General features: G+C 34.1%; 1 protein-coding gene across 5 annotated transcripts in view; it reads left to right on the top strand.

Annotated features, from left to right (window-relative positions):
* Window positions 1-13163, top strand: part of GLIS3 (GLIS family zinc finger 3) — a 595685-nt gene that overhangs the window by 504740 nt on the left and 77782 nt on the right. For all 5 annotated transcript variants that reach the window (XM_074197451.1, XM_074197450.1, XM_074197455.1 and 2 more), the window contains one exon: window positions 8928-9096. In XM_074197451.1, the coding sequence (XP_074053552.1) occupies window positions 8928-9096 (169 nt within the window). The remainder of the gene's footprint in view (window positions 1-8927; window positions 9097-13163) is intronic.

The following is a 13163-nucleotide window of genomic DNA, read 5'->3' as shown; positions in this document are numbered from 1 at the left end:
GGCATGTGAAAGAGAAATCTGACTTGTTCTAGTTAGATTTTTTTAAACATTACATATTTTATTTTTAATTTAATGAAATAAAACAAGCAGTTCCATGACATAATGATTGTAATGTACAACTTGCTATTCCTTTTAAATATATAATAAAGTTATCATGTAAATTTATTTTTCTCTTTTTTTTGTTCCTTTTCCCAGAGATGGCTACCATTATGCACAAATATGCAAATATATGTAAAATCATTTATCATATATACACATATATACACACATATATATATACTTCTATTTATCAGTTTCATAATAGTCAAAATGTCTTATTTGCTAAAATTTGTTCTTAAAACATTATTGCTAATAATATTGGAGGACAAAATCAAGACTAACTTCTGAAAGCTACAAAGAAGACAACTTAATAACTGACGTTATTGAAAAACAACAACAAAAACATTCCTAATATTAATACTGTCTAAAAGTAGAGTGGGTTTCCTGAAATGGTGGTAGTTCTTAGAGGTCTTCAAATACAAGTTTTATGTCCACTTATCAGGAATAATATAGTAGGATTCCATTTTTAGATCTATACAGCATTGAATAACCATATGATAACTTTGTGACTAAATATTGCTTCCTCTGAGGCAGATCTTAACCCACATACATCTCCCCTCATCTTATGTAGGAAGTTGCCCATATCTTTGTATAAATCTTCCATAAAGTATCCACCCAAGACACTGAAGTGCTTGATAACCTCTAATTGGACATATTCCATTGTAGATTCTAAGAGTAAAGGGTGAACCAAATGGTTACCCAGACCCCTTTCAACTTTAAAATTTGGAGATTCTGTAACATTTATGTAAGGTTTTCAAATCACTTAAAATGTAATATATCATAACAATTTTGTGAGATAGGGCTATTGCTCTCCTCATTTTATAGATATACTTTGAAATGACACCTGAAAATCTCTTGGACAGATTTTCTTGGTTGGAAGTACAGAGTGTAGTTGGATTGCTACTCTTCCCTACTCTCTCTCTCTCTCCTTAGGAGGAGGCAGAAACTAAGTAAGAACTTCTACAACCCAAAACTGATAGAAAAACTCTTTAATGTCAGGGGAAATAGCTTGGGTCCCCTAGTTTAAGCAGGGGATTCATGTATTAATCCAATAAGACTTCTTTTTCCTTGGGGATTTCATCGCTTCTCAATCACAAAAGCAATAAGAATATCCAGTGTGTTCATCTACCATTTCTAATCAGTTGTTCTGTCAGTCACTGATCATGTTTAAAAATAAGCTTAGGGGCAGCTAGGTGGCTCAGTGAATAGAGCACCGGCCCTTGAGTCAGGAGTACCTGAGTTCAAATTCAGCCTCAGACACTTAATAATTATCCAACCATGTGACCTTGGGCTAATCCATATAGCATACAATTATTATATTATATTAATTATATTATATTAATTATATTAATTATATTAATTATATTATATTATATTATATTATATTATATTATATTATGTTATGTTATGTTATGTTATGTTGTTATACTTTATATTATATTATATTATATTATATTATATTATATTATATTATATTATATTATATTATTTATGATTGTTATAATAACAGTCATATTATATTGTTATAATTATATTATCATATATAATTGTATTAGTAATAACCATATTATAATTATAAATAATATAATATATTCTAATATCCTACATGAAAATAATAATAACTCACTTTTCTATAGTATTTTAAGATTTATAAAATCTTCATTATAGTATTTTAAGATTTATAAAACTTTTGTGCAGGGTAATAGTCTGGTAGTGGGATAAATAATGTACCCAGATAACTATATTATGGATTTATTAATGAATGAAAAATGGATTGAAGAAAACCCATAAATTTAATGATTTGAGTATTTAACAAAGATACAGTCCTTACTCAAAGGGAGTTTGCATTTTAATAGAAGAAGCCAACCTACTGGAATGTTGATGAGGAAAGAGTGCCCATTTCATAGTGCTAGCCCTTTCTAAGAGAATGGCAAACATTGAGGAGTCTGTTGAGTAAATTCCAGTTGTTACTTATATTGTTGCTAAGCTATAATTAGAAATTAAAGTTTAGAGGAATATGACCTTTCACTATAGTAAAAGTTTCTACCACTTCCTGATCATCATGATACTATGGAAGAATGGAGGACTATGCTCTAATGGAAAAAAAAACCCCATAAAACATTAATTTCAGAATCAGGAGAGAACAGGGTTAAAATCCTACCTCTGATGCTTACTAGATACATGACTATGACTGGGGTTATGTATACCTTAATCTGTAAAAAGGGGCTAATGGTAGCTGTAATAACTATTTCAAAGGGCTAATAAGAGGATTCTGGAAAGATGGAAGAATAGGTCAGAAAATTTCAGACTCTCCAGATTTTTCTTTGCAAACAAGTCAACAAAGTACCTCAGAGTAAACATAAAGTGTCAAAAATAAATAAGAGTTGGGGCAAAACAGTAGTCTTCTTGGCACGACTAGAAAAGATCCAAAGAAAGATCCCTGGACAATTTGCCTAAGTAAAATGTAAACACCTCCAGGCTAGCTCCTTGAAAGAGCAAGAGGTAAATCTTAGGGGAACCAGATTAGGAGCTAGCCTCTGCCTCTGCCACAGAAATTCTTACCTCTGGAATAGTTTGGGGAGTCAGGTATCTGACTTGGGGAACAGAGGGTTCCCCTACTGATAAGGGGTACCAGGTCCAGCTATGTTGCTACTGAGGTACTAGGCAGGAAGGAACCAGCATACTGCAGATGAGCCCAGAAGCAATGGTGCAGACATGCTAATGGTTGTGAACACTTACAAGAGAACTGAGTTCTCTGTTGGTTCTAAGCCAGAGGGAAGAACTAAAGATTATAGCCAATGGAGGATTTTCAGGGAGTAAGATCATTTCCATCAAAATGTGCATAAGGGTCCCAGCTGTGGCTTAGAGGGGGAAAGGAGTGGAGAGGTTGGACACAGGACAAAGCTCCTGAGGCTAGAGACACCATTTCTCCACATCCCAAGATTAGAGAGCAACAACAAGCTGCTGAAAATAAAAAACAACCTTTTCTAAAATGAGCAGGAAAAGGAGAAAGAACCCAACCATAGTTGCTTTGAGTTTGTCTTTAGAGAAAGATATTGAAGCAAAAAAAGTCTCTCCTACCCTGGAGAGTAATGTCAAATGATTACCTGCTCAAAAACTTCTTAAAAGAACTAAAAAAAGACTTTAAAAACAAATGAGAGGTATAAAAGGAAACCAAAAACAATAAGAACAATCCAAAATTATAATGGAGCTGGGGAAGTCAATGAAGTTATAAGCACCTAAGAAATAATAAAACAAAATATAAAAATGAAAATATAGAAAAACATTTGAAATACCTCATACGAATAACAACTGATCTGGAGAATAGATCAAGAAGATAAAACATAAGAGTAATCAGACTACTCAAAACCTATAATCAAAAAAAGAATCAGTAACACAAGAAATAATTAAAGAAAATTGTCTTGAAGTATTAGAGCAAGAAGAAAAAATAAAAATAGAAAAAATTCACCAATCATTACCTCCTAAGAGGAAAACTGACAAGAATATCAAAACCAAATATCAAAAACTAAACTCTCATGTTAAGGAGAAAACATTAAGAAAAACAACCCCCCCTCAATTTACATAAGACTCATCAGCAGTTATATTAAAAGACCAAAGATCATGGAACACTATATATCAGAGACCAAAAGAGCTTAGGTTGTGGTGGAAGATACCATGCCCACAAAGTTAATCTTAATCTTGAATTAAAAAAAAATGAACATTCAATGACTTTCAGGACTTTTTTGCAAAAAAGATTTGAACTTAATAGAAATTTTGGCATACGATATCAAGAGAAATGTAAGGTAAATATCAAAGATTGTAGAGTAGGAATGATAATGAAGGAAATCTGTTAGAGAAGAGAGGAGGAAATGGAATTGAAGGAAGAATGGTCAAGATGACATCAAAATCTTGTGAGATATCAAGATGCTGTGACATGACAAGAGAAGATGATGTTTTACTTCAGTAGCCTCAGCAAGCACACAGTCCATATTTGAAGGCTTTCCATGTAGGAAGAAACTTCCTAGACTACACCTCATTAGCATGGCCTTCTGTTACCCATCCTCACCTCCCCAAAGTAACTTAATCATAATTACTTTGATTCAGTGGCCAAATAGTTCAAATTATATCTGAAAATAATTCCTTTTATGACATCATTCACTTTCTATAATTTCATCTGGTCTCTATCTGAAAATCTCTGATTTCCCTATGAGACTGATATTGTGATTTCAACTAGTTTCTGCCTGAAAAATTCCTCAGCCCTAAGAGTTTAATTCTGTGATACTTGGGCAACAGAGGTGTTTTAGAGCAGGGGAATCTTCTTAAGACTCTTCAAATTGTTCCAATGGTATCAGTAAGTATTCACTCTATTTAATTTCCAAAGCAAAATGTGCTGTTCCCTGTCACCCCTTGTCCCAATTTTCCTTTCCTTCCCCCTAACTCTGACCACCTCTCTGCATTCCCTCAGTCTAGGATCACCATCTTTTCTTCTTTTACTAGAGATGTGTAGGGATGAGCCATGTTGAATTTTATCCTCTGATCTGTAAACTCTAACAGCAAAGTCTTTCTTTTGCTATGGTTATTGCCCATAGATCCATATGCCCAAAGACCCTAATAGAGGGGTAAATTCATTCATTACATTCTTTTTTTTAGATTTTTGCAAGGCAAATGGGGTTAAGTGGCTTGCCCAAGGCCACACAGCTAGGTAATTATTAAGTGTCTGAGACCAGATTTGAACCCAGGTACTCCTGAATCCAAGGCCGGTGCTTTATCCACTGCACCGCCTAGATGCCCCATTCATTACATTTTAAAAATGCCTACTGGAGTTCACCGGTTCTGTATCTATAAGGGGAAAAATGTATACCAAGTGTCTTTATGACCTCTTATTCTTCTGTTAGTATTTGAAGTAGTCTATGAGATAAAGCCTCAGACTTACAAATACCAATATTCATGCTTCTGCCTCAATCATTCCAACCAGCCTGTTCCCATGTGTGAAATTATTATTTGGAATAAAAGTCGAATTCTGGCTCCCTAAATGAATATAGTAATAAATGAGTATAGTGATTCATAAGGTGACTCTTGTGTGTTTGCAAATGTGCAACTTTTATTGAAGATGCACAGAACAGTAGCTCTATATTGCCTTTTTTAGCTGGTAAGCATTTTCCAGCCTGCTTCAAAATCTTTTGTAGTTGGGTTGGGGATGGTGATGGTGATTGTGAAAGTAGTGGCTAGTGCTATAGGAGGATGGAAATAGGCATTAGTATACAAGACACAGATCTACAAAGGGATGTACTAGATCTATGGAATTGTTTTCCTAGTATTAGTAGCTTTTGAGGGGAAATATAGTAACATTTTAAAGGAAACTTTTAAGTGAGAGAACTATTTCCTCATTAAGAGTACAGAACAGGAATTTGTGTTAAACAGTTTCTTGTCAAGGTGTTGTGTCAGTTTTGTGCCCAAATTTGGGAGAAGGGAATACTAATTTTTAAAGAGTTCCTATACCTTCCCTGCTTTAATTCCCTAATTTAATTTAAATCTTCCCACTCTCTTTCTTACAATAAACCCCAAAATCAGTTCTCATAATTGTCACTGTCCAGGAAATCTTCCTTCTGTGACTAAGAGACGAAGTTCTGAAAAATTCAAAATCTCCTTTTTTTCCATAAACGAATTGGATTTCACAATATTGTTTACCTTCTCAGGCCAAGTACAAACAAATATCTACCTCTGCTATGTACTTTTGCTGCAAGTTACTATCAACTCCTCCTGGGGGTGGGGAAGAAATTGTGCCCAGGTCTAGGTTGCTCTGGGCACTTGTCCATTGCCTCAAACATACAAATACTCCAAGTCTCTTTGTTAAAAATTATTATTCTGAACCAGATATTTTAGTGTTTGTGTGTGTGTGTGTGTGTGTGTGTGTGTGTGTGTGTGTGTGTGTGTATAGATAGCTATATAGAAATATGGCTACACACACACACACACACACACACACACACACACACACACACACATATATATATATATATGATCAGAGATACCCTCATGAGAAGGAAAGAATATATAGATTAAATGTCAGGTGGAGGACGTGGATTCAAAACCCAAATTAGTTTCTTTACTAGCTACACGACCCAGGGCAGTCGTTGAATCTCTCTCTCTCTCTCTCTCTCCCCACCTCAGTTTCTCTAACTAATTTAGACATTTTTCAAAGCTGATTTCAGCTCTGAATATTATGATCACTTAAATGAACTCTTAAAGAGCAGAAATAAGACCCTCTTGCATCTAATTGCCTATAAGCAAAGCAGTAATTAGATGTAACTCTGTCTGATAAAAATTCAATATGGTGGGCGGATAATGGTGGTATCATTAAGGACAGTCTGACTATGTGTATAGTTGTCTCAGGAGATAGGGAAGGGAAGGGAGGGGAAAATAATCAAGTAACAAGCACTGTGTTAAATACTTGTTTTACAAATATTTTCTTATTTGATTCTTACAACTCTGCAAGGTAGGGAGCATTTTGAATCCCCATTTTATAATGGAGGAAACTTGAGGTAGCAGGTGACCCGATATGAGATAGCACCTTACCCTCAAAAAGTTTGAAAGTGAGAACTGGGAGTCAGAAGTCATAAAGACAGAATTTTAAGCATACAGGTATGTTTACATAGCTACAGGTAGTAGCTGTGGCATTGAGGCCTCAGATCACCCCAAAACATAACAGAAACAGAGACTGGTTGCTTTGAGAAGAAAGTATATCCCTATCTCATGTTTTTCCCCAATTTTTCACAGATCTATGTATCAGTGTATGTTACATTCCCTGAGAATTGGGCAAATAAGTTCATGCTAGAGTCTATGATTAGAAATAATTGAAAAGACTAAAAGTAGAGAACTCTACTGGAAAGAAGAGGTAAGGGGGCGGCTAGGTGGCACAGTGGATAAAGCACTGGCCCAGGAGTCAGGAGTACCTGGGTTCAAATCTGATCTCAGATGCTTAATAATTACCTAGCTGTGTGTCCTTGGGCAAGCCACTTAACACCATTTGCCTTGCAAAATCCTAAAAAAAAAAAAAAAAAAAAAGGGAATAGTCAAATTTATGATCCAAGTCATAGAAATAGATTTTCATCTGAAAGAGATAAGTTCAACCCCTTAATTTGCTAAATGAAGAAACTAAGGTTCAGAGTAAATAAATGTCTTCCAAAGAATTGGCAGAGACAGGATTAAAACTTTGGTACTGAAACTCTAAATCTCTCTTTTCACTGTACCACAGAACATACTTTGGAGGCAGGACAAGAGATCTCTTAGTTTTGATAAAAGACATCAGGGGTGTGCTGATAAATGTTTAGCAAATAGGGGGAAATGTTCACAGGACACACTTTAATTTTAATTTACATTATTAATATTAACACTTTCTCAAGTCTAGACAGTCAACAAAATAACAAATCAAACCTTGATTTGGCAAGTTTGCCAATTGCTGAGATGCAAATGTTCACACTGAAAATTTAACAATCAGCTCTCCGAAGTTGGTTCAAGATGACTCCAGTGTCTCTAGATAGTAAGATTTCTGATGGGTACTTTTGGCACATTGACAAACTCCTCCCTGACAGGCTCCAAAAGTGACAAGCAACAATTTCTTCTGTACCACTACAACAGTTAACTGGGACCAGGTTTCAAGCCTTAGGGTACAGTCTGCTAGAGAAGATTAGCATGTCAATCAGCCAAAAAGCTGTGGGTACCCTTTCTGTAAACAAATGACCATATATTTATTTTATATATATATTTCCTATATGCTTAGATAAGTGCAGATATAGCTTAGATACATCTCCTCTAACAGATTTTATGCTACTAAACGATATGAACTATTCTATTTTTGCTTTTGCATCTTCAATATATAACTATATATAGCACATATTAGGTAATTACTAAATGCTTGTTGATCGATCAGTTGATACAAGGATCTAGGAATAAATCAGACTCTTAATCTGGAGTCCATGGACCTCCCAAGGGTTTGTGAACTTGAAGAAATTAAATTTTTTTTCACTACAACTGTTTTCCTTTTTATTCTAACTTTTTTTTATTTTACCCTTTTAAGAACATTAGTCTGAATAGAGATCCTGAGTTTTTAACCAACTGTCAAAATAATTTGTAACATTAAAGCTGGTTAAGAATCCTTGGATTAGGTGACCTATAGTGCCACCTCCAACGTCTTCTGAACTGATAAAAGCTAGTGTTCATTGTTTTGACTTGCCCCCTAGGAGAATCCTTCTAGTTAGAGGGACTGAATTTCAGGAAGTGCATCTGGACAATAGTGGTAAATGACATACAACTGGAGCTATGCCACCTCCAACCATCTATCCAGTCCTCTAACTCTTGCCACCAAGGAGATGGTAAAAGAAGTTTGAAACAAATGTGCTAATTTATTGCCATACTGTACAAATGAAAGATGATAAAATAGAGGACTACTAGAGAAAAAGTTCAGAGAAAAAGTATTTGTAGTAAAAGGTGGTGCTTGAAGGAGAACTCCCTAGCATACTGAAGGACTCTGCTGCAATGGCATGAGGAAGGTGTTAACCAGTCAATGGCTTGATTTTTAATAGGTGGACCCTACCCCAAGGAGTTAAAAGAAAATTGTGCATATTCAACACATGAAGGATTGGACTGAAAGACCCAGCCTCCCCCCTTCCCCCCTGCCTCAGCATATCTCTTGTTAGTCATCCACAGATGAAGCTTTTGCTTCTTTTTATCACCCCAAATATGTATATGTATATGTGTGTATGTGTGCATGCGTTCTTTATTTTATTTGTGGCTTAACTTAAATTCCTTGTCGTCCTTTTTTATTTCAGCCACGATTTTCTCCAGTACTCACTCAAGCCGGAGTGGAACAGCTGCTGGGGCTGGGCCTCCCCCACATCCCGTCAGTCACCCTTCTCCGGGACATAATGTACAGGGGAGCCCCCACAACCCCTCCTCCCAGTTACCTCCTCTCTCGGCTGTGGACTCAGGAACTGAAAGGTAAGACCATCTGTCTCTTCCTCCTAAGCACTGACACAGCCAAGCCTCTCTGCACCAAGAAATGATTTGACAGTTGCTAAATTTTATTAATAATACATTGGTGGGTTGATTTACCCAAAGGTGACATTTAAAAAGTACATACACATTTCACAAGAATCCAGTCTGCTCATTCTCTGTTTTTTTTTTCTTTTTTCTTTTTTTTGCCTATTTGGGAAAAAAAAGATATTAGTGACATTCACCTAAAGTGTCTGTTTCAGGGGAAAAAAGCAGCAGAATTTCCCTGTTGTTTCAACACCTCCTGTTCAGTTGTCACATATATAGGCCATGTTAAGATGACCGTATTTTTCTGTTGATCAGTTTGCTTTATTTTGTAACATAAAAGAGCACATTATTTCCAATGGTTTCTGAGAGGACTGTTGATCAAATATCATAACTACCTATCTGTTGAAGTCCCTCCCTTCCTCCTTTTATAACTCTTCTTAGATGCAAACCCTAATGGATGAGGGGAACAGGTTCTTTGACCCTCCCAAAATCACTTGCAATATTTTCCTCCTGAAATGTCTTAACACTTGGACTTCTTCCCTTAACTTTCCTTTGTATCAAAGTTATTTAGTACTGGTTCTTCTTGTAGATTGATTGATGATTTCTAACCCATCTTCCTTCCATAGATTATAATTTCCTCCTTGAGATCAGCATCTGTGGCATATCTGGCTTTGTCTTTCCACTACCTAGTTTAGAATTTTATACACAGTAGAAGCTTAACAACTATTTTTAATTGAATTGAGTCTGTCACAAAAGTCTATATTATGTGATAAAATCCCAAAAGCATTCCAATGACTACTATGTGCAAAGTATTACAAAGATCACGAAAAATAAAAAGTATTGACTACATTGAAGAATTTTACATTCCATATGTTAATATCCTGCTAAATATTCTCCCTGCTATGAGTCTTGTTTCATTCCAATCTCTCTTCCATTTATTTGCCAAAATGATTCTTCTAAAATGCAGTTGCAAACATATTACTGCTTTATTCAATAAACTTCAGTGGCTCCTTAACATGTACACAATCTAATATAAAATCCTGTTTGGCATTCAAAGTCCTTCATAATACATTTCCACCTCCACCCCAATGTTTCCAGTATTTTAGCATTTTACATTCCCAATTACACTAGAATTCTTTAATCCATTGAAACTGGCCTCTTCATTATTCTTCAAACAAAGCACTTCATTTCTCAATTCTGCAAAATTTCAATGGCTGTCCACTGTACCTGGAAAGCTCTCTCTCCTCATCTATATCTCCTGGCTACTCTTTCTTCCTTCAAGTCCCAGTTAAAATCTTATTTTCTATAGGAAAATGTTATCATTCCCTCTTAATTCTAGTTCTTTCCTTCTTTTAATTATCTCTAAATTTATCTTTTTATGCATTCCAAATGTTTTTCTATTATATGCAAATTTTTATCATTTTAAAAAATTTTGAATTCCAAATTTTCTTCCTCCTTCCTCTTTGAGAAAGCAAGTAATTTGATATAGGTGCTAATTAGCAATCATGCAAAACATATTTCCATATCAGTTACCCTGTGAGAGAAAAGGGACACCATCTCAAAAAACCCCACAAAAAATAAAGTTCACACGAGTGTTTCAATTTGCATTCTCAAGGAGGTAAATAGCATTTTTCACCATGTGTACTTCAGAACTGTCATGAGCATATTATATTGCTGAGAAACATTAAGTCCTTCACTGTTAACCATTATATAATATTGTTGTTGCCATATACAGTCCTGGTTCTGCTCACTTTATTGTTCGCAGCAGTTCATGTAAGTCTTCACAGGTATTTCTGAAAGTATCTTACTTGTCATTTCTTTTAACACAATAATTTTTCAAAACAATCAGATCCCTTAACGTGTTCAGCTATTCCTTAGTTAATGAAATGTCTACCTGATGTCTAATAGTCACCACAAAACTTGCTGCTATAAATATTTTTGAACATATCCTTTTCCTTCTCCTTTGATACCTTTTGGATACTGACCTAGTAGTGCTATTTCTTGATTAAATGACATATTTAGTTCCAAATTGCTCTCCAGAATTGTTGGATCAGTTCATAACTCTATTGACAAAGCATTAATGTCCCAATTTTCCTATATCTTGTCTAAAATTTGTTATTCTAATTCTCTGTCATGTTAGTCAATCCAATAGGTGTGAGGTAGTGCCTCCAAGTTGTTTTAATTTGCATTTATCTAATCAATAGTGATTTAGAGTATTGATATGATATGATACAGCTATCTTTAATTTCTTCTGAAAACTGCCTGTTAATATCCTTTGATCATCTATCAATTGGAGAATGATTTGTATTTATATAAATTACTTATTTCTCTATATGTTGAGAAATGAGATCTTTATCAGAGAAACTTGCTGTAAAATGTTGCCCTCAGTTTGTGCTTTCCTTTTAATCTTTGCTACATTGGTTTTTTGTGCAAAACCTTTTTGATTTAATGTAATTTAATTTATCCATTTTATATCTTATAATGCTCTCTATCTCTTGTTTGGCCACAAATTCTTCCTTTAGCCATAGATTTGGTGGGTAAACTACTTCATGCTCCTCTAAATCACCTTTATGTCTAAATTATGTACTCATCTTGCTATATGGTATGAGATATTGGACTATGCCTAATTTCTGCCAAAATTGCTTTCCAGTTTTCCTAACACATTTTGTCAATAGTAAGTTATTGTTCACAAACTGAGTTTATCAAACACTAGATTACTACAGTTGTTAACTACTGTATACTGCATACTTAATCTATTTCACAACTCTACCACTCTGTTTCTTAGTCAGTACCCTTCATTTTATTAGTTCTCTTGATTTTTTGACCTTTTGTTTATCCAGATTAATTATGCTATTATTATTATTTCTAGGTCTATAAAACATTTTTTCATAGTTTCGCTGGCATGGCAATGAATAAATTAATTTAGGTAGAATTATCATTTTTATTATATTGGCTTTGCCTATCTAAGATAAGTTAATATTTTTCTAATTATTTAGATCTGACTTTATTTGCATAAAAGTATTTTATAATTGTGTTCATAGAGTTACTAGATTTGTTTTGGCAGGTAAACCAACAAGAATTTTATATTTATAGTTATTTGAAATGGTTCTCTATCTTTTATGAGTAATATTTAGAAATGCTCATTTTATATTCTGCAACTTTGCTAAAGTTGTTATTTCAACTTGATTGATTCTCTAAGATTCTCCAAGTATACTATCATCTCATTTACAAAGAATGATAATTTTGTTTCCCCATTGTCTATTCAAATTCCTTCAATTTATTTTTCTTTTCTTATTGTTATGGCTAGACTTTCTAGTATAGCTTTAAAAAATTGGTAATACTGGACATCCTTACTTCACCCCTGATCTTACTGGGAAGATTTCTAGCTTATTGACATAATGCTTGCTAATTGTTTTATATATAGATATTATTTATCATTTTAAGGAAAACATTTATTCCTATGCTTTTTAGTATTTGTAATAGGAATGATTATTGTATTTTGTCAAAAACTTTTTTTCTGCATCTATTGAGATAATATATTAATATTTGGTAGTATTTATTTGTGAATCCATCTGGTCCTGGGAATTTTTTCTTTGCAGTTTATCTTTTATGTAACTTGTTTGCACATGTTTGCTTGCATGTTATCTCCCCCATTAGATTGCAAAATCCTCAAGTTCATAGCTGTTTTTTTTGTCTTTCTTTGTATCTCCACCTCTTAACATCATACCTGATACCTGTTATTGATATGGTCAGTTATGATGATAGTTTTCACAATATTGAATTAGCACTATATCTCTGGTATAAATCCCACCAGGTGATAGTGTATGATCTTTGTGATACACTGCTGTGATTTCCTTCCTAGTATTTTATTTAAAATTTTCCTTCAATATTCATTAGGGAAATTGTTCTATAAAGGTAAAAGTGAATTTGTATTATTATAAAAGGAATTTGGTAGGACTATTCTGCCTATTTTCCCAAAAGTTTATAGAGTATTGGAATTAATTGTTCTTTAAATATTTGGTAGT

This window comes from Macrotis lagotis, chromosome 8, assembly GCF_037893015.1.
Source record: "Macrotis lagotis isolate mMagLag1 chromosome 8, bilby.v1.9.chrom.fasta, whole genome shotgun sequence".
NCBI classification, from domain to species: domain Eukaryota; kingdom Metazoa; phylum Chordata; class Mammalia; order Peramelemorphia; family Peramelidae; genus Macrotis; species Macrotis lagotis.
The sequence above is the reverse complement of the archived record's forward strand: the minus strand, read 5'-3'. Positions and strand labels throughout refer to the sequence as shown.